The sequence below is a fragment of the Pipra filicauda genome, unplaced genomic scaffold (assembly GCF_003945595.2).
Source record: "Pipra filicauda isolate LSUMZ 115617 unplaced genomic scaffold, ASM394559v2 scaffold60_size3304689_pilon, whole genome shotgun sequence".
Classification (NCBI taxonomy): Eukaryota; Metazoa; Chordata; class Aves; order Passeriformes; family Pipridae; genus Pipra; species Pipra filicauda.
Genome location: NW_024104765.1, coordinates 1,422,763 through 1,448,039, shown reverse-complemented (window position 1 = coordinate 1,448,039; position 25,277 = coordinate 1,422,763). Strand labels below are relative to the sequence as shown.

Sequence of the window (25,277 nt, the reverse complement as noted above, 5' to 3'; positions counted from 1 at the left end):
AAATTCAAACCACGGGCCTCTTTAGTTTAACAAGAGCTGTGCGACTTCCTTTCTGTTACAGTATTTCTCTATTTTCTTTAATTCCCCACATCCTCTCTTGTGATTCAGATGGGTTTGCTTTTGGTGGCACAGCACAGTACTTTCAAACTCTGATGGGAGAGGCTGTGCCAGCCACCACTGAAACTTTATTCATCTTTCCTATCAAAGCCAATTTTGCTCCTGAAACAGCTCCTGCCCAATTTAATAGATTCTTCTAAGAAATCCTTAAACCTGTTTCTTGGCAGGCTTTATTACTGCTGCCTCTCTTCACGAAGATAAATTGCTAAAGATTATTCTGCAGCTGATTTTAGAGTGAAGACAGTTAGGGGAAAGCCTTAATAGAAATAGCTATAGGTTGCTGGAAAGCCTTAATAGAAATAGCTACAGGTTGCTGGATTGACACCTAAGAGAACTGCCTTTAGTTAAGACAACTGTTGTATGTACACCATTAGCTGCCAACAGACTTTGCCTTAGAGAGAATCCCTCCAAATTCAATACCCAGTGCTCTATCATTTCACTATTATGCACATCTTCATAAACCCTGCTATCTGAATTTCCACTCTGGAAAAGTTTTGAAAACTCGCATCCTTCGAGTTTTTAAAGGGAATCTCGTAATGTGTGTTGGATAAAAGCAGACCTATTCTTCAGTAGCAAGTTGGAGTAAGACTCTCAAAGGGCTGCCAGCTATACTTTTCCAGTGAAAGGCCTTGGATACAAAAAGGTCTTTTTCCTTTGTAATACTCCACTCAACATTAACTGAACATTTCTAGAAAAAAATCTAAAGTTGTAGGTCCTAATTTGTAAGTAGTTAAAGGTTTTATGCAGTTTGTGCAACTGTTTAATTTCTGATCCAGTCCTATCCAGTAAGAAATCAGCAGCAGTATTGAGAGCAGTAATTACACCAGAGCAGCAGCTGAGGAGTTTCATGTTTATTGGCCAGAACATCAACATAGCTACTCACTTATACAAACTAACAGAAGTTTAATGCTGCTTCACAGCCTGTGTAGTTGTCAAACCATTAGCCAACAATTCTAGAAAATATTTTCATTTACCTGAGGTTCCACAAAGAAGACTGCAGATTTACATACAGTACATTTTGCATATACGTATCGAAATTCTTGTTGGAGAAATAAATTACAAACAATGGTAGAAAACCACTCCAAGCCAACCTTTGTTCAACAAGAACACGTGTGTGAGTTTTACAGTTTTATTTTTTGCATCTCCCTTACCGTATGCAATCTATTTAGTTTATACAAAATAAACCTGTAGTTTTATATAGTTAAAAAAATCATCTTTGGCTAAACAAAGCTCTAGTTTTATACATGTATTTATATATATATACAAACATCAGATATTTTACATGACCATGTAGGAACCTGTACACATAGTTACAATAGAGAGAACATTAAACAAGTTTCATACTTTACAAAAAAGGAATCCAAGTCAGACTCAAAACAGTCAAACCCTGTCCCCCATCACCTATACAGATACGAAAGTAAGTAAACACAGACAAGGAATAAACAACTTTGTAATAAAATACTGCCTGCTTTTTTGAGGCAAAGACGAAGCACTTAAGTGAAGTGACTTCCCCCATTGCCTTCAGTACTGTGCACATGTTGATTTCTAAGGATATGGTTAAAAGAGTACTCTTAGTAGAGTCTGACTTTTCCACAAATATGAACAGTGCTCTGCAAACTGACTATTCTGAAAACAGTTTCAGCTAGATTTAAATCTCCAATTAATAAACAACTGTCACTTAACTGTTTGTTATGAACAAGCATGGGTAGGTACACCAATCCCCCCTGAAATCACCAGGCACTGCCAGCATAGCATGGAAGGTGAGATTTGATCATCAAAAGCAAACATTTTAGAAGGAAGCAAGTAAGATGGAAGACTGCCAGAACTGACATCATCACCTACTTAAGTCATTCCTTGTAACAATTTCCAGAGCACTGCCTAAAATGAAGACAATGCACTGTTTGGCAGCACAACAATCCATTCCACAGGTCACATTTACAATACTCCAAAGGGGTTACTGACATCATCACTGACAAATTATATGACAGTTTATTAGAAAGAGAAGTCTGCCCCATTAGTTGGTAGAGGGAGCAAAAAAAACATGCTGACACTGAAGAAATAGTCATTGGATTCTGAAAAAGAGCCAATTCAATCCAAGTTGAAAGGCAATGCACTTAGGTGGGGCTCTTAAATGAAGTCTAACTAAATTCAGCAGACACTCTGACTGAATAAAGACTACAGTAGTTCTGATCCTCAATAAAGAATAAAACCTCAAAAATCAATGAATTTATAAAACAAAAACATTTGCAAACTTCCAGGAATGTTTCTCAGGGAGAATTAAAATAATCCTTTTAGAAATTTGGGATAAAACAGCAATACGTATGAGATGTGTGTATATATATATATATACACATATATATATACACACACACACACACACTCTTTAGGTATGTTCTAGTAAAACTAGAAACAGTTATAACAAACTCCTTAAAATAGAACATAATGAATTTTTAATACACTAAACAATTTGTAAAGATAGATACAATTGCTGTCAAAACATGCCAAGTTGACAAGCTTTTGAAACAGCTTGTTTTTATGGAAGTTTTGCTCTGGTTAGTAAGTATAAAGTCACATTCTATAAAACTGTAAAGGTCTGTTTTTAAATTAATTTTTAAAAGAAAATCACTTCTCAATTTTATTTTTTTTTTAATAGAACAGAATGTTCATTACGTTGAAGACCTAAATTAAGTACCTCTCCCAGATGTAATTTGGAGCAGTAAAACATAATGGGCTTTGCAGCGTAGCGTTCATGTAAAATAACATTTATGCTACTCTGCAAACTGACTATTCTGACAACAAATTTAGTTAGATTTAAATCTCCAATAAGTAAACAATTGTCACAAATGTTTGTTAAGAACAAGCAGCAAGATCCACCTATTCCTGAGCATCAGAATTCAATTATTAGATAAGCAGCTTTTGGAATCATTGCTATCACTGCCCTGTCTTATTTTAAAAGAAAAAGGCCTCACTTCTTAAAATACGTTCCAAGGTAACCAGGATGACACACCTGTCATTTTCCAGGATTATCTACCAATTTGATTCCAAACCACTCTAACTTTTTAAGATCACAGTTTGACATCAACCAGTGCAGTACTCTGGCAATCGAAGCAAAAGCCACCACTTTGACTTGACTGCACACCCTTATCTCTGCTTACAGAACAAAATTAACCAACTGGAGATGTCACCCCCTTGAAATGATGCTGCTCCATTTGTATGAGCCCATTCTTTCCTGGTCGCTTTGTTTGTGAAGTTCCCGCTGTGTTACTCTGTTAAAGAACTTCAGAGGAAACACAGACAAGTAAATAATGAATAGTGCACCAGATTTACCAAATTTAGTATTCTGGCTTGGATATCTGTCAGTAATCCCATTGCCTGAATGCAGTGGTTGTGGTTCATCGTTGTAGGTAACAGCAAGTAAGCCCTGTAATCATGAGGCAACTTGGTGTGACTTTACTTGCACTTGGATTTCTTGAACAGCTTCATTAACTGCTTGAATCTTTCTGAAACCTAATGGAGACAAAAAACAGACATACCGTTAAGGCCTCAGATTTTCATATCTACCAAGACAGATTCATCTGACAGCATAAAGTGTTTTGAGACCACCACTATTTTATTTGCTTCCAATTTAGTAGGAAAATTGTAAGAGCACCATTATTAACAGATTAACTGGATCTAGGAAGTCTTCCTATACCTTTGACACCTGAAATGGCTCTAGTTCTCTGTGGTTAACCTGGAGCCTAACTACTGGTTTAACATAGGTTTCCCTACAAGAAGGAGTTAAAAAATGAAGGCCTCAAAGTCAATGAGCCTAGAATTTTGCAGGTATACGTGTGTAAGATTCAAATGTAAGGACAAAAGCTTATTCTGTACTCCACAAAAAGCAAAGTTTATTGGTTATCTTCTACCCTCTTGTATAACTGTTGCTTCAGGCATTTACAGCTCATTATGGAGTAATGTTCCTACTAGGGATTTTACAAAACTGGTCTGTAGACAAGAGTCAAGCATCTTTTTGTTTAGCATAGCTACACCTTACATAGAGAACTCATTCAACTCTAAGTTAGTATTTCTTACTGCTACATGCATATTGCTATAGCATATGGACTATCCACCAAACAGCTAACTGGGAAGAGTGGTACAAAGGCACAGATGACACTGTTTTATCCAACCAGCCACCCCAACAGTTTCTAAACCTCCCAAAGACCCTGTAACCACACAATACAACATCCTAAAAGCCAAATCCCAAGCATGCAGGATTTCCTAACTTAGTCAAATGGAGGTTTTCTCCCTTGTTAGATTTGCAGGATACAGATTAAGAGAGCCATTCAAGACATGTACAAAGCTATATGTAAACCCCTCTGAAAATATTCTACATCAATTTGACGCCTATGTCTTTTGAAATTTCATAATTAAAAAGTGCATAAAAAAAGGCATTTTCATTAAAAAAATGCCCTTTCTGCACAATCCTGGTACTTTTTTTTTCAGCTCTAATTTTAATACTTTTCTAATTTATTAAATGTGTGCAAAGGCTTTGAACCTCTCCAAATTTTCTTTCTTTATCTAAGAGCTGATCCAACAATAAACAATCCTGTTGTTCCTGGCTTATAAGTGGTATCAATCAAACAGGTACTACGGAACCCCTGGACCATAATATTTCTATAACGTATATTTTTAAGTCACAACTGGGAGAATCTAAGATTCTTATTTTTCCAAGAACCCCCTTAAGAGAAGACATGAGGAAAAGACAACTTCAAATGTGCAGAAGACCTCCAGAGATTTTTGTTCAACTGCAATTGTAAACGTAGGCCATTGCTGTTATCAAATATAAGAACGATATCACCTACCTGATTTGGGCTTTTGTTGAGCCTAGTGGCCAAGGAAACAAAGGTTTTGCTTGATGGTCCTTTTCTCTGACATTCCAGTAAAATTTCTCGGTCATCATTTCTATAACAAAAATGCATTTTTAAAATATTAATACACATAGCTGTGTACATGCACACAAATAAAATAATACATACAGGCATATAAAAAGTTTTGAGTATATCCAAACCACAGAAAACCAGTTAAAACAGCAGCAATGAATTTACAGAGCATCCTCTCCTCTACCAGCACAGAGAAACAAGAGTTAGTACAAACAAGAAGTAGTGGAGATCATGCTCCACAAATAAGAACGGCAGGATTATTATAATAGAGTTAGCACCAAGCCAAAGTCGAAGAGTTTTAAGATTCTAAAGCAGGCACTTAAACTGGAATTGAAAGGAACTCATAAATTCAATAGGGGTCAGTGGTTCCAGGTGGACTTGCCTCAGTTTGCAAGGCTGAACAGCAGCTTTCACCTATGGCCTGCTGCCATTCAAAGATTAACCAGAGAGGTGTTTGACTTCTCTAAGTGGCTTACTGTAACAAACATACTCAGAGCACATCTAGTGTTCACATGAGAATAAAGAACCAGGAGGTCAATTCTTTAATATGCGTCACCGATTTGCTGTTTGTCTCATTAACGAATTTAGGCAAAACGTATAGACACAGTCATTATATTCGGTTGAAAGCTGTCACATTCCAATAAATGATACTTAATTTCTTCCATTTCAAGGAAAAATGTAATGACTACTTATTTAAATAAAGTTGGGTTTTTTTAGGTATTGTTCTAAGACACAAAAACTGTGACACTGAAAACCTAGTCATATTCCTGAGGAAAACTGTAACAGTCTCTTCCTACCTCATTGGTTTGTACATTAAAAATCAAATTAGCTTTTGCTGTCTTTTTTTCCACGAAGGAGTTAATTTTCTTTCAAAATGCTACCTAGAAACTTACTTCATATCTGAACTATAGTTTAGAAAAGCCTGTTCTGAAAATTTTAGAAGCCCTTTATAAAGCACCGATTGTATTGAGTTGTAGCAAGAATAGCAAAACCTGCCAACTATAGTTTCTTAAAAGTAAGAATACACCACAATAATTTTGCATGCATTTTCAACACATACAGTCATTTATCACCCACATCCTTCTAATTGGAATATATGGGTTGAATTGTTGACTGGTACATTTCTGCAGATTGAGCAGCCTAGACCCCAAAACAAAAAACTGCTCTCATGTCTTCTAAGTGGAGGAAATCAAAGACCTCCATCCCCTACCAAGCGTGGCTGGAATTTTTGGACGGTAAAAATATGGGCAGGGGAAATAAAAAGTACAGACAGTGCAATACAGTAGGTCTTGTTATTTGTTAAGGCATGTAAGCTTTAAAAAACAAGGTAAAGAGGACACTTGCTTTGGGAGATCTGGGTAAGTGATGGACATCAATCTCACAGAGCTATCCTGCATAGATAGGAGGCTCCCACTCCACTATTCACAGCAGGATGTAGAGTTACTAAATAACTTCAGTCATTGGCTAAATATCCTTGTCTTCCCTCTTTCCAGTATATCACTTAGTTTAAAAAAAAACAAAACTAAGCCAATCAAACGAATCAAACCAGAAATTACCTTGTCCAGGAAACTACTACCTCTCCCTTCTTTTTAATGATGTTTTTGGCATACAGGCTAGGTGACGATGGAGACGAAACCAAAGGAGAAGAGTCTTTGTTCTGCTGCAGCTCATTCTTCTTATTGGAGCATTGTTGGGGTGGTGAATTTATTTCTTCAGACTTGACATCACTTTCATTGCTCCCCTCACCTCCCGAGTCAGTTTCTTTTCGTTGCCTTTTTGCGTTGGAATTATCTCTGACAGCCTCCTTTTTCCTCTTTTTACTTGTTTTATCATCTATACTTATCTGGCACCCTCCACCAGTCTTTGAAGTGGGGTTTATTTCAGGATTACATTTGCCTGCTACAGTTTCATTGGAAAGCTCTTCTGTTAAGTCTATAGATTCATCGAAGCACTCTTTAAGTTCTTCCTTTTTATCACTGACTTCTGGGTTTCCTGTGGAAGTTGCCTGTGTCCCATTATCTGCTCTGGATTCCACTGCATGACATGAAGTTCCACTGACAATACTGTCTGCTAAGGTTATGTATGACTTCATGCTGCATTCAGCAGGAAAAGAAGCTTGAGATCTAACATGCATTTCATTTATATTTTTGGATACTTTCAACTTGTGTGCCTCAGATTGCTCAGAGCTTTTATCTGGGCTTTTAGTGTCGCAGCTCTCTGTGTTTGAGGGTCCAAGCAACCCTGTAGTTTCTTCCTTTCCAACGCTATTATGTGACTCCTTCGGAACCTGAGGTAAGGCACGATTTTGTTCGTGTTCAGCCCAGACATGAGGCAACTGATCCATCTCAACCACATCTGGTTTGACAGTTTCTTTCACAGTGGCTGCTGTTGCACTCTGACTGCCCCTTTCTTTTCCCCCAGTTCTTATTTCTTCTTTTCCAATCTTTGTTGAGGATGCCTGCACCTCCTTCACTGAAGCCAAGTGATCAGATGCTGGTGAGGCAGATGGCATTGCACGCCTAATCTTTACAATAAAATGATCGTTGGATTTCTCCATGATTACTGCTTGCATTGGAAGGCTGGGGCGACACTGAAAACTGGGAGCAACAGGCCGACTTGTCCACGATGATGAACAACTTGATTTACTGCTAGAGTTATCCGATTCTAAGGCCAAATGAATGTCTTGCTCAGTGGCATCCTCCTCTCCAAGAAGCGCATCTTCACTGTAATGTGCACTGACAACACCCTCAGGAGTTGAGCCAGAATTATTCTCAGGTTTCAGGAAGCTGAGGTGAGCATCTGATTTCAAAGGTGATGGAATAGTTAAAGAAACAGCCAAATCTTCAAGGAGGATAGAAGAAACACACAATTTATTCTTCTGTAAATTGCATTCATCTTCTTTGCATGAAGCTGCATTTGCAGAAACCTCAAACATACAGCTCTCATCCAGTACATCTGGATCAACAGGCATATGAGTCCTGGATGCTAATGAGGGAGCTCTTACAGGTGAAACAACAGTCCAGTTAATATCCTGTTCTGGTTTAGATTCCACACATGCCTCCTTTGGAGCAATCTCCTGCCCCAATTCCGCAGCATTACCTCTGCATTTATGACTGCCTAAAAACTGTTTTTCTGGAGTCCTGAATTCACATTCATTTCTGTTGATATTGCCACCATTTTTTTCCAAGAGATCGGAACCTTGTAATAAGCTTTTGAAAATTTCACCCATTTGAGCATCACTTACAAGATTAAATGTAAGACTGGATGTTTGTTGTTCTGTGAGAAGCTCATAACTAAGATCAGACTTGTTAGCATCTCTGGATAGCTGGAATCCTTCCTTTTCATATTTTACAGCCTTCAATGGAGTAAGAGTGCCTTGCAAATTATTCTCTTTAGAGAGGTGCACTTTTGTTTGAGAATTCCTTGTGTTATCAATGGAGTTAAGACATTTTGTAAAGGCAGTTTTTGGTGCACCTGTTTTATTTTTCTCATGGTGACACTTAGGTTGTTGATAATCCACAATCTGCTTTGAAATGATATATTCTTCAGGCTTTTGAGAACTGGCTTTCAGGGACTTCTTTCTTGATCTCTGCACATCATTTTTAATCTTGTGGTTTTGCTCTCCTGCCCTTTCAAACTTACCCTCCTCACTCCCATTTCCCACATCACATAGCTTTATTATAATTCTCCTTATCTTTTCAAATAAGTAATCAAGCTGTTCATCTACAAATTTCCACAACTGTTTTTTCATATCTGACACTTGCTGTTCAAAAAGACGGTCCACTATTGCATTCTTTTTAACTTTTTTAAGTTTGGACTCTATAATATCACAGATATTCAATTTTAATGTATCGCCTAAGGTACACATCTTGGAAAAGTTCAAGTATCTTATTAATGCTGTAAAATTTATGATCCCAGATTCTATAATTCTGTGAAAATGCTGAACTGGGAAGTGTACCTTGAACTTCATGTAACTTTTCCTCATCTGTTTTCGTACAGCTCTTAGCATCTGCATGATTTCTTGTATATTTGAAGGTTCAACAATAACATGAACTATTTTTTCAAGACAAGCAATGCTCACAGTTTTGTTCTTCTTAATATCCCTTGAAGATCTGACTTTGAAAGTCTGACCTTTATGCCTCTCTCCGTTCTTCTTTGTGCTTACTTTCACAGAAACAAATTTTCTACTATCTTCATTGCAACGCACAGTTTTGCTATTTTGATTCTGTGGACTGCTGGTCAAATTTCGTGTCTCAGAAGAAGCTTTTGGTCCTGACTTTTCTGTATTTTGAGAGCCTCTTTCTGGTTTAGATTCTTCTTCATCTTCATCGCTACTTACAATTTCTCCTTCTTCTATTTCATCTGAAGAGATACTTAGTTGAGACTCCACCTCTAAGTGTTCATCAGACATGCTAACAGGCTTTTGATTTTCTTTGTTTACCTCCTTTGACAAATTCTTTGATGGACAGATGACAACCGTACTTTCAGGAATTAAATCTATAAAAGAAAAACAGTTTGTTAATCATCATAAAGAATACAATTATTAAACAGATTTTTTTTCTCTGTAAACTGACTGTTCAGACCTGTTTGTTTGAAAATGGCAGGAAGTTTGAGCTATAACAAGTTTGGGTGGTTTGCTTCAGCAGCTGCTAGTTTAACGGATTTTTTTTGAGTTTTAAAGGGCAAACTGAACTTTATTTTGAGCAAATTTTGAGCTTTAAAGGACCTCAGCATTTCACCAAACACATGAATTATCTCAAAAATACATCAACTGAAAACAGAAAAATATAGCAGTTTCCATCAGTTTTGAATTTCTTTCCATTTAGTTTAACAAGTTCTCTGAACTCTGCACAAGCTAAATTATAACTGTCACATAATTATGGACTAACATTTATATACAATATCTGGCTTTTCTTTGAACAGTTTCACAATGAAAACACAATGAGAACAAGTTACCTATTAATGTTTTAACAATCCTGCAAAGGATTATGGTCTGAAACATAAGAAAACAGATTTCAATGCCACCCTACCGTTCCTCTTCCAGTAAGAAATTTAAACTTCCAAGCTACTCTCAGATACTCTCTTCAGTTTTCTCACAAATATTTGAAAGAACATGATCCTAAGTAACTTTTGCCTCCATAATTTCAGAGAAAAACCTAACAAGATCTACTCAAAACTAGGTAAAATTAAGAAACCTATATGCATTTTTAATAAGTTAATACAAAATTCTTATTTCAACCAGTCATCTGTCAGTAGTGACTAGCTCCAATTTTTACAGCGTGAATATTCAAATGGCTACAGTCTTGGCCGCAACATTGAGTGGTTCCACTACAAAAAAAAGGGACCACAGAAACATATGCAGTTTAAGAAGAAACAATTTATATTTTTGAGAAAGGAGTTCAAAAAAGTAATTTCTGCTTTCCACGAGTGGATCTTCTAAGCCTTAATGTAGAAAAGAAATTAGAACATACACATACAAATACCTTTGTTATAAGTCTTCACAAGGCCTTTACAGGGACTTTCCATCTTTACTGGTTTAGTCAAAGGGCGCACTGGACTGTTCAATGGGCTGATTGCCTTCGGAATATACCTCAAGTGATTGAGATCAATGCTCAGTATTGAGCTGTCATCATCAACAGGAATTGGGTTAGTTTCCCTCTCTTTAGTTACAGGACACATCTCACCACTGAGAGAAGATGCTGTTGCTGTACTGATATCAGCTAGGTCTGTCTCTAGATCACAAGCATTTTGATCAACCAGTGGTTCATCCCTATCAGTTATCATAGTTCTGTCCAGTGACTGGGATGTACTCATACTACTTTTGCAGATCTCCTTTTCCTCAGTGGGATACTTAGCACTTTCTGCAGCCAAGTTACCATCATCCCTCATCACTCGCATTAAAGAGTCTAGTTTTGTTTCACTGATACCATCTGCAACATCAGAGGACTTCACGTCACCAGAACTTCTGGCTTCTGATTCATCTAAGACAACATTTTGAGAGCCACATTGGTCTGCAGAGCTTTCTATGTCAGCAGCTAGCCATATTTCATCTTCCTCTTTCTTCCCTGCTGCTGACTCTGGAAGGGCTCCCATACTTTCACTGACAGGTTCAGGTTGTGTGACTTCTGGTGCTGGTACATTATCATCCTGCATCACACCCACCCCTGTCCCAGGCAAGTTTTCACACTCTGTCACACTCCCTGTCACCTCCAAGGGCAAAGATACAGGGTGGTTCAGCCCCATCACTGCCACTGCTGTTACTGAGACTTCTGATTCAACCAGATCACAAGCCTCTGCAGCTCCTGACAACGTGTCAGCCTGCACCACATCAGGAACCAGCACCTCTGCTGCTCCTGGCAAGACTTGGGGCTGTACCTGACCCACTTCTGCTTCTGGTAAGGTTTCTGAGATGGGTTCATCAGTTGCCCCTGCTGGCAGCATTGCAGACTGTGCTGGATCTGCTGCTGTGACTTTCGAGGCTTCATTTTCAGAACTGACAGAAACAGGGAGTGCTGGTTCCATGTTGCTCTGAGCTTCACCATCCAGAACTTGCAGAGTTTGCTCCGTGGGATCACAGCCTACAGGGTGGGTAGAATGCAAGAGTTGTGCTTGCACTGTGAGCTCTGTTCCTCTCTCATCAGCGGCCTTTCGAAAAGGTGTTTTAAGTCCATCTGTTGCAGAGAGACATTGTTTCTTATTAGGAGAAAGAGTTAAATTTAGCTTTTCCATAAAACTAAGTTTTAAGTCTTTGTTTTTTGTCCCAGTGTGGTTATCTTTAGTTTTGGGAACTTTATGGTCTTTTAAGCTATCTGCTACTGTGGATGTTTCTTCCAGCTTATAGAATTTGTTTCTCTCACTTTTTGTAACATTTGTACCTTTCTTGGAGTCTTTTACAGACTGGTGAGAAAATTTTTTTGCAAGTTTTTTTTCATTTCTAAAATGCCTATTTTCATCCTGATCCTCTCTTTCTCTTTTCCTTTTTTCTTCAGTTCTGTGTCTTTCTGATTTGGAATGTGCTGTTTCCCATTCATATCTACTACTGCTTTCCTTCAAGCGTGCATATTTATGCTCTCTGCTGTTGGAATTAGAAGGTGAAGTTCTTCCTTCTCGAGAGGTATGATCATCCATTCCCCTGTCTCTCTTGCTGTCAATATGTTTTACTTTTCTAGACTCTTCCAGACGACATTTACGTGATTCATGAAGACTCTTTGAATGTTCATTCTTTGAGTGTGGACTGCTCCCTCTTCCAGACCTCCTTGGATGTCCTTGCAGCTTTTCATTTGGTTTATTTTTTTGGCCAGCATGCTTTTCTCCTTTATCATGTGTTTTAATGTCTTTTTTTAATGCATTTTGTAATCTCTCATCAGCATACAATTCACCTCTTGTTTGAAATCTGTCTTTACCAGCTGTTTGTTTCTCCCAGGAAGAAACACCCCTTTCTACTCTTCTTTCTACACTTGGACTACATTTGAGTTTGATGCTCTGACTTTTTTGCTGCAACTCATTTTTACTAGCCTTCTCTGAAAGGGTTTTCAGCTTCTGTTGAAGATCTGAATTCCCCTCTTCACTGTCACCATCATTTCCAGTGCTCTGATGTACTTCTCTTTTGTATTTGCCGACATTTCCCCTACTGCACTGTTCATTACTTTTAATGTCTTTTCTTTCCTTTCTGTTATCCTTGTTGGAGGCATGGTCATAGCTCAGTGGACACATACGAGTATCATCACTGCAGAGCTCTTCAGGAGGGTATCTCAGCAAATATGGAGTGTTACTTTTTTCAGAGCCAGACTTCCCAGTGTCTGCATTATAAGCTGAGTAAGTGTGGTATGTATCTTTTGAACAGTCAGTTTTCATTCTATGTTCCATCTTTATACTGTCACCTAAATCAGAAAGTCTGAATTTGGAATCGTTTGGTTTAGCTGATCCTGGAAGGTATGTTCTGGTGAAAATACTTCGATGATTGGGAAATTCTGCTAGCCTGTTTATGAAAAGAAAAAAAGTTGTTTATGTTATTTTTGAATTTATTTATATGTAACTAAAGCTGAACTGAAATGAATCCATATATCTCTAAAAATTGTTAACACTTTCAGTTTCAATTTGGAAAAAAAATGAGAGGAAAAATGGAAATTCAATCATTTCCATTAGCACACAACAAAAGAATATAATTTATACACATATTTTCCAAAGGAAATTCATCTAAAGAAAAGGCAAGATTTGTGGAAAAATGCTGTAGTGGGCCTAACTAACCATTTCAGTAACTCTAATTAGTATTTCATTGCCCAGCATTACAAAGAGTTTCCCTCCAGGAAAAAAAAAAGTTGTTCTTTGCAGCATTAGTGATTTAAAATAATAATAATTTAAAACCCAGCAATTCAATTGTTTACTATTTGTTAAACTGGCAACCAAAAGAATAGGTATAATGTGACTGTCCTCACTCTACCCACTAAGCAAATATACTACCATGCTTGGAAGTTGCTGCAAGCTACAGAAAACAAGAAGTAAATTAAGATAATCAAGCCTTATCAAGGCCACATGCTACTGCTGAAAGGTCATCATATTAAAAATAATTTAAAAAAATCAATTTAAAAAGGGCACATGTAGCCTGTATGGCCTAAACTTCTACTCCTTACTGATGAATGCATCAGTTACCTCACTTCTAAAAAAAACAACCCCAACCCCCCCCACAACAAAACCCAAAAAAGAAACAGACACTTTTCTACCATATTCAACAAAACATTTCATTAAAATAACGTGATTAAAGACAATGTCAACCTTCTTATATACTCTCCACTACATAGAAAGAATGATAGTGTCTAATTCATACAGAAGGAAACAGAAGTAAAAGTTACACCAACAAATGATGGCAGTAAACCATGAAATGTCTGGCTCCATTTTAGAGTCAAAGATGAAGTGGCTGCTACACAGACATTTAGTTTTGGCCTGAAATTCTACGATGATTCAGCATCCAGTCATAAGGATTCAATGCAAGTGTAAAATAATTCCATATTTTTCTCCAATACAAAATGGGGTTGGTTTTGATTTATAAAACTGAACATTTCCTATGGGCCAATACAGTAAATTTAAATTTGAAATGAACAGCTTACAACTGGTTCTACTCCAAAAATGTGACATTGTGATGTGAACTGAGGGTTGAACACAAACAATGCTGCAGCTGTTGGAACACAAAACCCCTTTTTATATTTCTATTTCACTGAAACTGATAAGTTTTTGCTGTGCTTTAGGCTGGTTATTAAATCTATATACATGTTTGATTAATGTAGCTGTATCCAAGTCGTGTTCATTTGGTGTTGTGGGATTTTTCTAGTAGTTGGGTTTTGGGGATTTTTTTAGATAAGCACTAACAACTCCCTCAGAGATATTAACTTTGAAATAGTCTTCACAGACAGGTGCATTGTTTAAGATAAGGTAATTTATTATAAACCATGCAGCAGGCATGGCATGTTTCTAAGATCTCAAAGTGCTACTTTACCCACAATTTTCCAGGATGGATGTTTCCAAAATACTTAGACCAAATACCTTGTTCATAAATTTTAATCACCATCAGATTATACTGCAATGTAACTTGTAAAGTATTTAATGAGGTTAAATATTCAAAACAATTAAGTATTTTCCAAACAATGTAATTTAAAACTCAGAATACTGCACTCAAGTGTGTGAAAATGACAACTATTGTGTCAAAGCCAATCACCTGAAAGAATTACACAAGTTAAAACCTCCTGACCTCCATCAGATAGTGTGTGGTAATTTTCAGTAGTTAGAAAAAAATAATTGCAGCTAATATGCTTATAGCCTTTAGCACAGTAGTGTCAAATGAACCTTCTTTATGACACCTTTTGGTGCAAGAAAATATCAAATGGTCAAACTAAAATACAAACAAACCAATGATGTGGCTGATGTCACACAAGTGACAAGCAGGTGATCTTGTGACAAGCTAGGGGTCCTGTATCTTGGACACCTGCTCTGGATTCATGTGGTTCAAAGGCCATACTCTCAGCTACTCTCCCATCCATACTCTACTGTTTTCAAGTCCTTGCAGTAAGACCAGTAGTACACAAAAATAACCAAGAATTCTCTAGTTGCTATCCTCCACCACTGGAGACAGGGATTTCCTATCTTGACATAAAAACATTATATAATCTATTTACTTTCACTTGTTGTCTGAAAAGTTGCATGGAATTCACGTCTGAGGCCATAAACCAGACCAGTTTTGAAGCTGAACTGTGTAAGATAGTATCTCCTTTGAAACATTCATGTGAATGGTCAGCCTTTGGATTCCTTTATGGTTCTTAATTAGAAACCAAAGATCTCATCAGGCAAAGAAGATCTTTACATATTTCCTCTGATTGTAATAATTTTAAACCACACAATTATTTACTGAGTAATGGGTTTTTTTCATTTTTTTTTTTAAATACACACAAAAATTTCTAACAAGTATATAAACATGATCAAACAAAAACTATGTTTTCAGTTCCACTGTCTATTTGTACCTTTGATGGAGATGACTGATTTCTTCATCCTTACGGTTAATTTCCACTCTTGCTGTTTTGATAAGGGCTGAAATATTCTTTTTGAGGGCTTGGTTTTCATTCTGTAGAATGACATTCTATTTTAAATGTATACAAAACAGACAGCAAAAGAGAGAAGAAGAGAAAAAACAAGAATTAGCTTGGGTATCCAAACACGTAATGAAAAACAGTGCAAATCAACCACTAGAAAAATATCCCACCCTTTGCAAACTGACAGTAGGATGTTGACAAACTCTTTTGGAGAAGTCAGAATTACTGAGATCCAAAGAAGTTTGTGTTTGTTTTTTTTTTAACATCACTCACGTTTACGCTCATGTTTGTGTTCCTGGTCATTATTTAAAATGTCTTACACGATTTATTGCTTTCTTGGTCACTATGTCAAATGAGAGATGTAGCTTTTAAGCACTCTCGCAGAAATAGGGTAATTGTATTCCTTTCAAGGTATCAAAATCAACTTTGGGTGTTCTATCATTCTAAAATTTCTAGATATGATGTTCTAGAACCATAACTGTCAATCCTGAAGATAGTCCTTTCACTTGTTAATTGTCCTCAGCAAAGCCTGCTCAGAAAGGTGGACAAGTTTTGCAGAAAACAATACAGAAGTATCACAGGGCAGCAGCTGTTTACCATTGCAAAGCATAAAACCTTTAGGACTTATCTGTAATACACAGTAGAGCACATTGCAGAATTGCCTCAAATAATCTATCTCTGTAGAATGGCACAGCATGGGAACACTAGCTCAAGCTGAAGAGCAGTTCAGATTTATCAAAAAGGCACTATGTCCAAAGCAACACAGACATCCTCTTCCAGTTCTAGTGATAGCTCAAGCACCTTTGCAACCCCCTCCCTAGTGCATTAAAAAAACAAGAATACTGGATACCTTTCTGACAACTATTCATTTGACATGCTTATTTTCTAATTAAGAAGATGGAATACAGCTTTTAAGCAAATAAAGTCTTACTGCACCCAACATCATGAAACAAACAAATGTCCCTACTGATTTTGTCAGTAGGCTATCCCAACAACTATCCTAGGCAGACCAAGCTCCTAGCACCTATAGGGCTGCTCTACCAACCACACATGGATCAAGTCTGGAAAGCATGAAATTGCCTTCTCAAAGCAACATTCAATTTTCTTTACATAAATCTTGACCACGTTTCCCTTTGAACTACAGTACCTGTGCCTGTATTTCTTTAAATTTCTTCATCAACTCTTTAATTTGCTGCTGACATTTTTCATATTCAGCCTGCAACTGTCAAAGAGAGAAGAATTCACAACACAGAAGTGCAGAAAATGTTAATTATAGAGAAAACTTATATCTCTACATTTATAGTTAGTTAACACTACTGCATATTACACAGCTCTGCTTTTTAACCAAAAGTAACATATTAAAGCCATATTTAAACAAAAGGCTCCAATTGGTATGCAGGTCTCTAAACCACCACAAACACTCCGACAAGAGGAAATCTATGCCTGCTTGCCTAACAGTAATAAAGAATAACAGGAAGTCATATTACTGTGAAATTAATGACATCATTATCAAGGAGCAGGAGTTCTGAGCGCCAAATAGATGGGGACTTGCTTCTCAGATTTTATGTAACACGAAACAGATAAGGAAAAACACAACAAAAAGTTACTACAAACAAACTTGGGCTGCAAAGGACATGATCCTGTTAGGATCACAAAATTAAATAAAATAAATTTGGCATGAGCTCTTCTTTAAAATTAGATAGGGACAAAGCTTTCACAGAAGAATGGACAACTTCCATTCAGTCAACTGCTCTCAAACTTTCCAAGTGACATCACTCAGTAGACTCCTGGATGTTTTGCTCCTGCTTCTTTTAACATCTATGGATGTCTGCCCCTTTTACGCCGTTTAAATGTGTCTTATGGGCCAGAAGAGGTGGTGCCCCAGAAGTGAGTGTTCTGCTGATTTGCTAGAAGCAAATGGCTATTCTCAGTCTCAAGGAAAGAATTTAAGATAAATCCATGACCTGTCTGCTTTACTCTGGTAAAATTTGCTGGGAGCAATGTCAAGACTAGCTTTGTATGAGACATCTGAACAGGTACTTGACTAGAGGGAAATTACAATACATTTTCCCATAATGTAGCTGATACATAAACTGCGTGCAAAGGATGCTACGTGAGAAGGGACCATGTTACAGAGTGACAGATTCACTTATTCTAATGGGCTTGTTGACATAACAGTTTATTAGCACAGCCTTGTTTTTATTTATTTAAAAACGGTTTGCCTATTTAACAACAATGTGAGCATGCTGACAACATTTTCTGTGTTTCACACAAGAAAACTTGGAACAAAAAAATACCCCAAAACAGATTTTTTTCTACATTAATACATACCTCATCGTAGGATGCTTTCTTTGCAGTCCCTTCTTCAATTAATATCTCATCAAATAAATTGAAGCTGATTCTAGATGGAGTAGAACTTGGAGCAAAATTGTCTGTATAAAGAAAATTAATTACATAAGGATAAAGGTATTTTTCTAGTCATGTTGCATTAGGTACGCTGTTCTATGCTGCCTGTGTATTTTGTTTTTACTTTTTGTACTCACAAGGTAACAACACACAAAATAAAGAACTATTAGATGCTTATGACATATCATGTTGCAATAACATACACCGAGATTTCTTGAGATAGTTGTCCATAAGTGAAATGAAAAAACCAAAACCAACCAATAACCCAACACCCAAGCATCCCAATTATTTAGATAACAGTGCTTTTTCCTCAAATCAGCCTGTGTGCTCTGTTCAGCAAATATGCATAACTGACAAGACCTGGGTTATGACACCTCTGAAATACAGATTCATTTGCAGAGAAATAAATGAAGTTAGCTATCCAAGCTGTGCTCCAATCCTTTGGACAATACCATAATGCAAAAAGTATTACCACCACACTGCAAGAGGACATACAAACAACATCTTATCCGTACAGAGCAAAAATCTCACCGCTCCTCTCTTCAAAAAAAACAAGGTCCTTCAGAGCTGGACTACATAGACTGTTTTCACTGCATTTTTATTCCTTCTTCTGGCTTTTACATTTACTAAACAACACATCTCCATATGTGAAATACTGACTTAAGAAATGCAAAATGCAAAGCAAGGAAGATATATAGATGCTTTATGTCTGTAGGGTATAGTTCTCCCATAAAAATTCAATGGTCTTACAGCAGTAAGGTCAGTAGAGAAATAATTGCTTAAATATCAGAAACAGCCTTCCAGTGAACAGTACATTAAGGTTCCTAAAAAAGAACATGCTGGGTTCATTTTTTTCTTACCTTCAAAGAAGGGAAATTAATTTACATTACCATGTCAAATTATTTGGAAAATAAAAGGTTAAAAGGGTCTCCTGAACATACTGTATCATACAAGAAGTATGTTTTGGATCTCTCACTAGGGATTTAGTGATCAGTGTCTGTTTGATCTGATCCAAAAGCTTACAAAAACACAAAATAAAGGTGTTTTTTCCAAGCTAAAATGTCCTATATCAAGCCCAAGCCTCTTAAAATAGCCATTATCACAGGAAAAACGTCTTTCATTCATTCAGCTAATAGATCTAAGAATTCTCTGCTCCATTAATACAGTCTAACATATGTCTTGAATTTTAACAAGTAGTTCAAAGCTAAAACCACTTGCTTTACTGGAAATCAGCCTAAGAAGCAGAGACTATAATGCTCCAAGCCAAACAGCAAGACACAATCAACCTACCAGAAACCGACAAACTGCTGTCCAAGCCATCATAAATATCCACTGAGCTGTCGTCACCTTCCTTGAAGGGAGAAGCTTCAGCTAAAGCAATGAAAATAAAAAAAAAAAAAAAAGGCCAAAGTAATAAATAATTTAGTAAACTCCAACCTCTACCTTTCCCCTAAAGTAAGTGTAGCTGTGATCCTAGACCAGTAGAGAATACTAAAAGTAATAGCACAGACTAGTAAAAGACAAAGGAATTTTATCCAGTAATCTATTGCTACTGTGGAGTAAAGATCTTTAGTCACCAGGGAGCGAAGACAATCTTGTAATATCAGTTCCTAAATACAAGAACTGTGCACGAAGCAAATTATATGGCTTTAGGTACAAATAAATTTTAAAATTATAAATTAAATAAACTTGATCTAAATATGAAATTGTTTTCTAGAATACACTGAATACAAAAGCTATACAACTAAAAACCAAAAGAATTGATATGATAAAACCACTACTGTTAAAAGAAACATCTCTTGCTAAAAAGAAAGTACTGTAGTAGTCTGTATCATAATTCAAACAATTTGCTTTAGTATTGCCATCTACTCACACACTAACTGGTTCTGTAAACGTATTTTAATCTAAATCTCCTCAGTCTCTCTTCATGTCTTTTTCCAATGCCTCTTATGACTGTCATCTCCTCCATGCGAACCTCTCTAGTTCTGCAACAAACATTATTTCTATAAAGAAACATGTCAATATCCACAGTCCTTCTGAGGCTGGGAATCTCATAAATATGTGTCAAATCAACCAACTGCGGAGCTGGAAATAACGCTGGAGCACCTTGATTACTGGTACTACACCGGATGATAACACATAGCCTCTTACAAACAGCAAACAAAAGAGCAATTCCCCTAACTGTTCATATGCAAGCTTCACTAAGTAACTTATACACCATGAAACACAGGGGAGAGACCGATTCAGACACCCCCTCAAAACACTCCAGAAATCCAAAGTGCACAGTTATGGTTTTAAATACAAACTTACTAGGGGTGAGGCTTAAAATGATACTCTGCCACAGCCATTTAATTACAGTTGAAGCTTACCAGTATTTGTCTCAACTTTAAATTTATTTTTAAGTTATTTTTGGACCTATCTATTTTCATAAATCTGTTTGTATTAATTCCCTGCAATCCAGAAAGTAATCCAACACATCTTACCACCGTAGCGGATATCAAACAGTCCCAGTCCATCCTCATCCGCTGCCATGATACAAACTCCCTATGGCTTCCCCATCTGTGAGTAAAACATCAGAGCAAAGAGAACTGATTAACTGGCAATTTCAGAATAACAACAACATAAACCAGAAGCACCTTGAAATAAGACATTTACACCTGAGCTGTCCGTGGCCTTTCTTCTTCAATAAAATCCAACACCAGAATGAGAAAACTCTTACAACGAGAGAACAAAATGCACTTTCAAGTATGAAATTATCTGTTCTTCAAATAAGCATTCTGAAGTCATTTAGCTGTATCTTATAGCTCCTCTAAAGAAAATCTGATATGAAAAGAAGCACTGCATTCTATGAACAGGTTACCTGAAAGTGCATCTTAACCAGTCAAAACAAAATGATTCGATAATCCCGATTTCTCCTCTACTGATCATTTAAGAGCAACTTCCCCTTGTCTGATATCGCTAGTCAAACCAGTAACGAGCGGAGGCAGGCGGGGTGGAGAAGGAGGATGGGACATTAGGAGGGGGCAGGATGGGGGGCAGCGGGGGGTGGGGGTGGGAGCGGAGCAGTGCTGAGCAGCGGCCAGGCAGTTCAGAGGCAGCGGCCCTTGCTCACTCCTCAGACCTCGCCCTCCCTGTACGGGCGGGAAGGGACTCCCGCCCGCCCCAATTCCCGCCACGGCGGAAATGCTCGAGACCTCTGTCGCGGCCCCCAAAACCCTCGGCGGCCCGGGGCGGCTGTGTCCGCAGTGGAGGGGCCGGCGTAGCCCGAGGTGGGCATGGCCACGTCGAGCCGTGCCGTGCCGAGCCGAGCCATGCGGCGATCCCGGCAGGGCAGGGCCGGAGCACTCACCGGACTCCACCGCCGCAGCTCTCGCCGCCGCCGCCGCGGGTGCCGCAGGCCGGGTGGGGGCGGGGCCAGCGGCCGCTCCAGCCAACGGCCGCAGCCGCGCCGCGCACTCGCCGCCGTTACGTACCCGGGACCCGCCCCCAGCCCGTGCAGTTGGCGCCAAAGCGCGGCGCGCGCGGCGGCCGCGCCCCGCCCCCTGGGCCACTGCCCCGCCCCCCGCAGCCCCGCCCCGCCCCCGATCGCACGCCCCATTCCCGGCCCGGCATCGGGAGCGGGAAGCCGTGCGCTGTCCCCGGCGGGGCTAGCCGCTGTCGCCCCGCCTGCGCCAGCCCGGAGATGACGGCGCTGTGAAGGCTGCGGCGGCCGCAGGACGCTGCCGGGGAAGCGCCGGACGGCACACGCGCGCTTACCTGGTGCCGTTCCCCGCTGCTGCGGCGGGGCGTGGGCGAAGCAGTTACGGCGGTGCTCCCGGGAAACACGAAGTTCAATCCCGGCGGCTGCTGCTGCCGGCGATCCCGCTTCCGAACCCCTGCAGGGACATCGTTACCGCCCGCGAGCCGCGCGGGGGCCCCGCGGGCGTAACGCTCCTGCCGCCCGAGCCGGAGCTGCCCGCCCGCCCTCCCTCGGCTGCCTCCGCGACCCGGACCGTGACCCAGATTTAAAGGGCTCGCGGGCGGGCGGATCCAGCGGCAGTTGGCTCTCTGGGAAGCAGGGAGCGGGACAGGGAGAGCACAGGGCCAACGCAACCGCGCGAAGGCGGGCTCCCAGCGCCCTGATCCAGAGAGACCGCCCGCTCCACTCCCGGACGGACCTCGCGGCTAGGGGGCGCGGCGCACGCCGGGAACTGTAGTTCGACGCGGAGCACGCCGGGAGCTGTAGTTCGGGGCGGGGGCGGGGCAGGGCTGCGCTTCCCGTGACGGAACCGGGCGGAAGTTGGTACCGCCGCGCCGCGCCCGCACGTGCCGCGGGAGCAGGAGGAGCGGGGAGAGGAGGATGGCGGCGGAGGACTTGCGGTTCCGCCTGGCGGAGCAGCTGGAGTTGGTGGCGCGCAGGAACGAGAAGAGCAGCGCAGAGCTGAGCAGATTCCTGGCAAAGCAGGTGGGAAGCTCGGCAGAAGTCCCCGAGCACCCGCTCTCCCTCCAGGCGGGTCTCGCAGGGACCACCGTGGAGGGGAGGGGGGCACCGCGCTGCCGTCGCCTGCTCCCCGCCCCGTGCCGCCATCTCCGCCCGGCAGCTTTGTCTGCTGCCCCTCCGCCCTGTGCCGGCCCTCGGGCGGCGGCGGAGCCGCTCTGCGGGAGCGAATCCCCGCTCTCTACCTGCCCCTTCTCCTCCCTCCCCCTCTTGTGGTGTCTTGCCCTCCTCGCCCCTTTCAGGAGTGTAGTCCGTGAGGCAGGTCCTCTCCTGTGTTCTAGTCCCCCTCCCGAGTGGGCATTTCGCCCCGCATTTAAAATTTTCGGTATCTTCCATGTCCTTTAAGGTGACTCTGGAAGCGTGATAGCGAGAGGTGGGATGTTGTTATCAAGCACTGAGACAGTACTAGTGCCTACCCTGATGCTATTTGCTTGTCTTCTTTACCTTAAAACTGCAAGTGGGACACGTGGGATAAAAAGGCGGAGAGGTAGATTTCCTAGGGTTTACTTCGAGGGGTTATTTTTAATCACAGTCTCACAAGTTGTAGTTGCTGGAAACTTGGTCCTTATATTCGCTTACATGCTTTGACTGCCTGAACTCTGAAAAGCACACCTGCGTTCTAGGAGAGTTGAGGCCAATCTCCTTTGTATCTCTGAAATCTTTGAAGAGATGTAATAACAGGATAACAACACACCAGATGTTGTTTTATTAATATGTTGTGTGATAAAGCTTTTGAAGCTCCGAAATTGTGTGCACATTTTGGGGCTCAAAGTCCATATTTCTCTTTTGAGTGTCTAGGAAATTTCGCAGTTGTTTGAAGATGAAAAGTCTAAAGTATCATGTTTTTTCAGAATATTGGCTTTTAGTCTGGATTGCTGTCTCTTACTTATGGTTGGGGAAGTCTTTCATCCTGGTAGTCAAGGTTCTTTGTTGGTAGACAGATGGCTTTTTCTTCTGTCGCTAGAAATCACAGGATCAAAGTAAAATTGACACGAATATATATTCCTGAGATGAAGAGTTGATGCTAATTGGTGGGAAGCAGTGATGAAGGGTTGCTATCCAAGAGAAAGAAACAACTGAGAAATAGAGCCGGGGACGATGTGGATACGTGATGCAGTAGACAGAGCAGTGAACCAGAAGTGAGTCAACGAGAGCTGAGATCGGGAAAGAGATCGTGCCCTTTCCCTTCTGGTGACTGGAGATACACTTCACGTTTAAAAGTCTTGCTAGGTGGAAATTATTAAATAATGATTATATAGAGGGAGTCTTGAACAGTATGTTAATTAACAATTATGCATGCTTTTGAAAACTGAATTGCTGTTTCCAGGCTTGGGAAGTTACAGATCTAGGATTATGTTAGGTTTATCTTGCCAGTAAACAATCTCCGTCTTCAGTTGTCATACCTGATTTCCTACAAGTTACTTTGTATGTAACCGAGGAAGCATGCGTTCTGGAAACCCTTTACCCTGCAGCTTCATTATGTCTTTCTGACAACTTATTTCTTCAGTATTACATAATGGAATAAAACTTGCTCACAACTGCTAAGTAAGGAACAGTCTTGAGGTTCATAGTAAGACGCTGTTTAATGTGTTGATGGAAGGTCTTGTTCCATTGCTTGAGTATGTAATAGAATTAGAGCCTTTTCTGTAGAGTATTTGTATATAACTTCACTCTGCAAAGGTACAGCAACTGTCTGTGCTCTTAATGAGGAAAATAGGATGAAAAGCTCTCTAAACCAGTCTTTGTTTCCTACCTTACCGTTTTTGAATAATTTAAGCAAACTGTATAAGCAGTAGGGCTCCACAGACGGCTGTATTGTGCTTTTGGTTCTTTGGTGTGACACCAAAGGTGTGTCAGGAAGTCTTCCTGCATAGAATTTTAAGTGCAGTTTTTTGCAATGTATATGTTTTGGCTCCCTGTGGTGATGTAATTTCAGTAAAGAAGTTCATTGCTGTGAAGGTTAAAATGCTATTAGGAATGGAACTCTAGTGCAAAAATATCCGTATTCATTTCTGCCCTTTGCGTCTACCACTGTGCATATATGGAAAGATATAAATCAAAAAAACTGATCCCTTTTGATATTTCTTCTGTTTAGTCTATGGAACCATCTTAAGTGGACTGGAGATCTTGAGCACACCGTTCTTAATTTCCTTCTTTAATTTGTTGATGGTTTAACTTGGCATCCTTCATTTTGCCTTCCATTTTGCAATGTAGCAGTGAAAATTATCTTTTAGTCCTTCTGTCTTAGCATTTGATATTGATAAATGCCTTTATTCACTTATATTAATAAATGTAGGGAAAAAGAGGTGACCTACCTGTCCCAAATTCACAAAGCAATTCATTTGCTGTCAGAAAAATGTCCTGGCAACCAAGGCAGACCTTTTCTTTCTCCTAAAATATGACTTCAGCTTTTTATTTAAAAGACTAAGTAGGCTTTACATCATGTAGCATTATAAATAAAGGAAGATGTGTTGCACTTTTATTCCATCCTGGGCTGTATTGTCATCTTTTGCATCTAGTTTTTGAAGAGTTGGGATTTTTGGGAAACAGCCTGTTAGTGGTACAAAATCAAAGAGGAAGTTCTTGAGGGAGAGATGTGTCCAACCCTGTCAAAGACGATGCACTGGGAGAGGTATAGGAAATTCCAGCTTGTGCTCCTTGTGAGACTGCATATCCCCTCTGCTTTTTAATTTTTTTTCTTGAGAAAGCAGGCTAGTGCTTTGCTTCATCTTACTGAACTGGACAGCTGCCAAAAAGAGTGGTGCTGCTCTGTTTTCTTTT

At 39.8% G+C, this 25,277-nt stretch overlaps 2 protein-coding genes across 5 annotated transcripts in view; one reads left to right on the top strand and one right to left on the bottom strand.

Moving 5' to 3' along the window:
- Positions 1 to 953: 953 nt before the first annotated feature.
- On the bottom strand, positions 954 to 22,166 carry CASP8AP2 (caspase 8 associated protein 2). Of its 3 annotated transcripts, none has more exons than XM_027743620.2 (10): positions 21,776 to 22,166; positions 20,503 to 20,578; positions 19,310 to 19,390; positions 17,945 to 18,045; positions 16,761 to 16,835; positions 15,545 to 15,660; positions 10,520 to 13,014; positions 6,593 to 9,533; positions 4,959 to 5,058; positions 954 to 3,624 (listed from the first exon to the last, which is right to left on the bottom strand). In XM_027743620.2, the coding sequence occupies exons 2-10, from the start codon at positions 20,549 to 20,551 to the stop codon at positions 3,568 to 3,570; spliced, it is 6,015 nt and encodes a 2,004-aa protein (XP_027599421.1). In that variant the 5' UTR covers positions 20,552 to 20,578; positions 21,776 to 22,166; the 3' UTR covers positions 954 to 3,567. The 3 variants fall into 3 exon arrangements, with proteins under 3 accessions (XP_027599421.1, XP_027599422.1, XP_039244054.1); XM_027743621.2 differs by lacking the exon at positions 21,776 to 22,166 and adding an exon at positions 21,369 to 21,415; XM_039388120.1 differs by lacking the exon at positions 19,310 to 19,390.
- Positions 22,167 to 22,266: 100 nt separating this feature from the next.
- Positions 22,267 to 25,277, top strand: part of MDN1 (midasin AAA ATPase 1) — a 97,258-nt gene continuing 94,247 nt past the window's right edge. The window contains exon 1 of one of the 2 annotated variants that reach the window (XM_039388118.1): positions 22,267 to 22,463. In XM_039388118.1, coding sequence (XP_039244052.1) covers positions 22,359 to 22,463 — 105 coding nt within the window. In that variant the 5' untranslated portion in view covers positions 22,267 to 22,358. The remainder of the gene's footprint in view (positions 22,464 to 25,277) is intronic. The other variant, XM_027743583.2, reaches the window with a different exon arrangement.

Bases quoted from the DNA above. Each gene is read 5' to 3' on its own strand.
- CASP8AP2 (XM_027743620.2), bottom strand. From the start codon at position 20,551: ATGGCAGCGGATGAGGATGGACTGGGACTGTTTGATATCCGCTACGGT. The intron at 16,836-17,944 runs GTATGTATTAAT...TCTCTTTGACAG, and splicing joins AGAAAGCATCCTACGATGAG to TTGCAGGCTGAATATGAAAA. The intron at 13,015-15,544 runs GTACAAATAGAC...TTTCATAAACAG, and splicing joins ATCAGTCATCTCCATCAAAG to GCTAGCAGAATTTCCCAATC.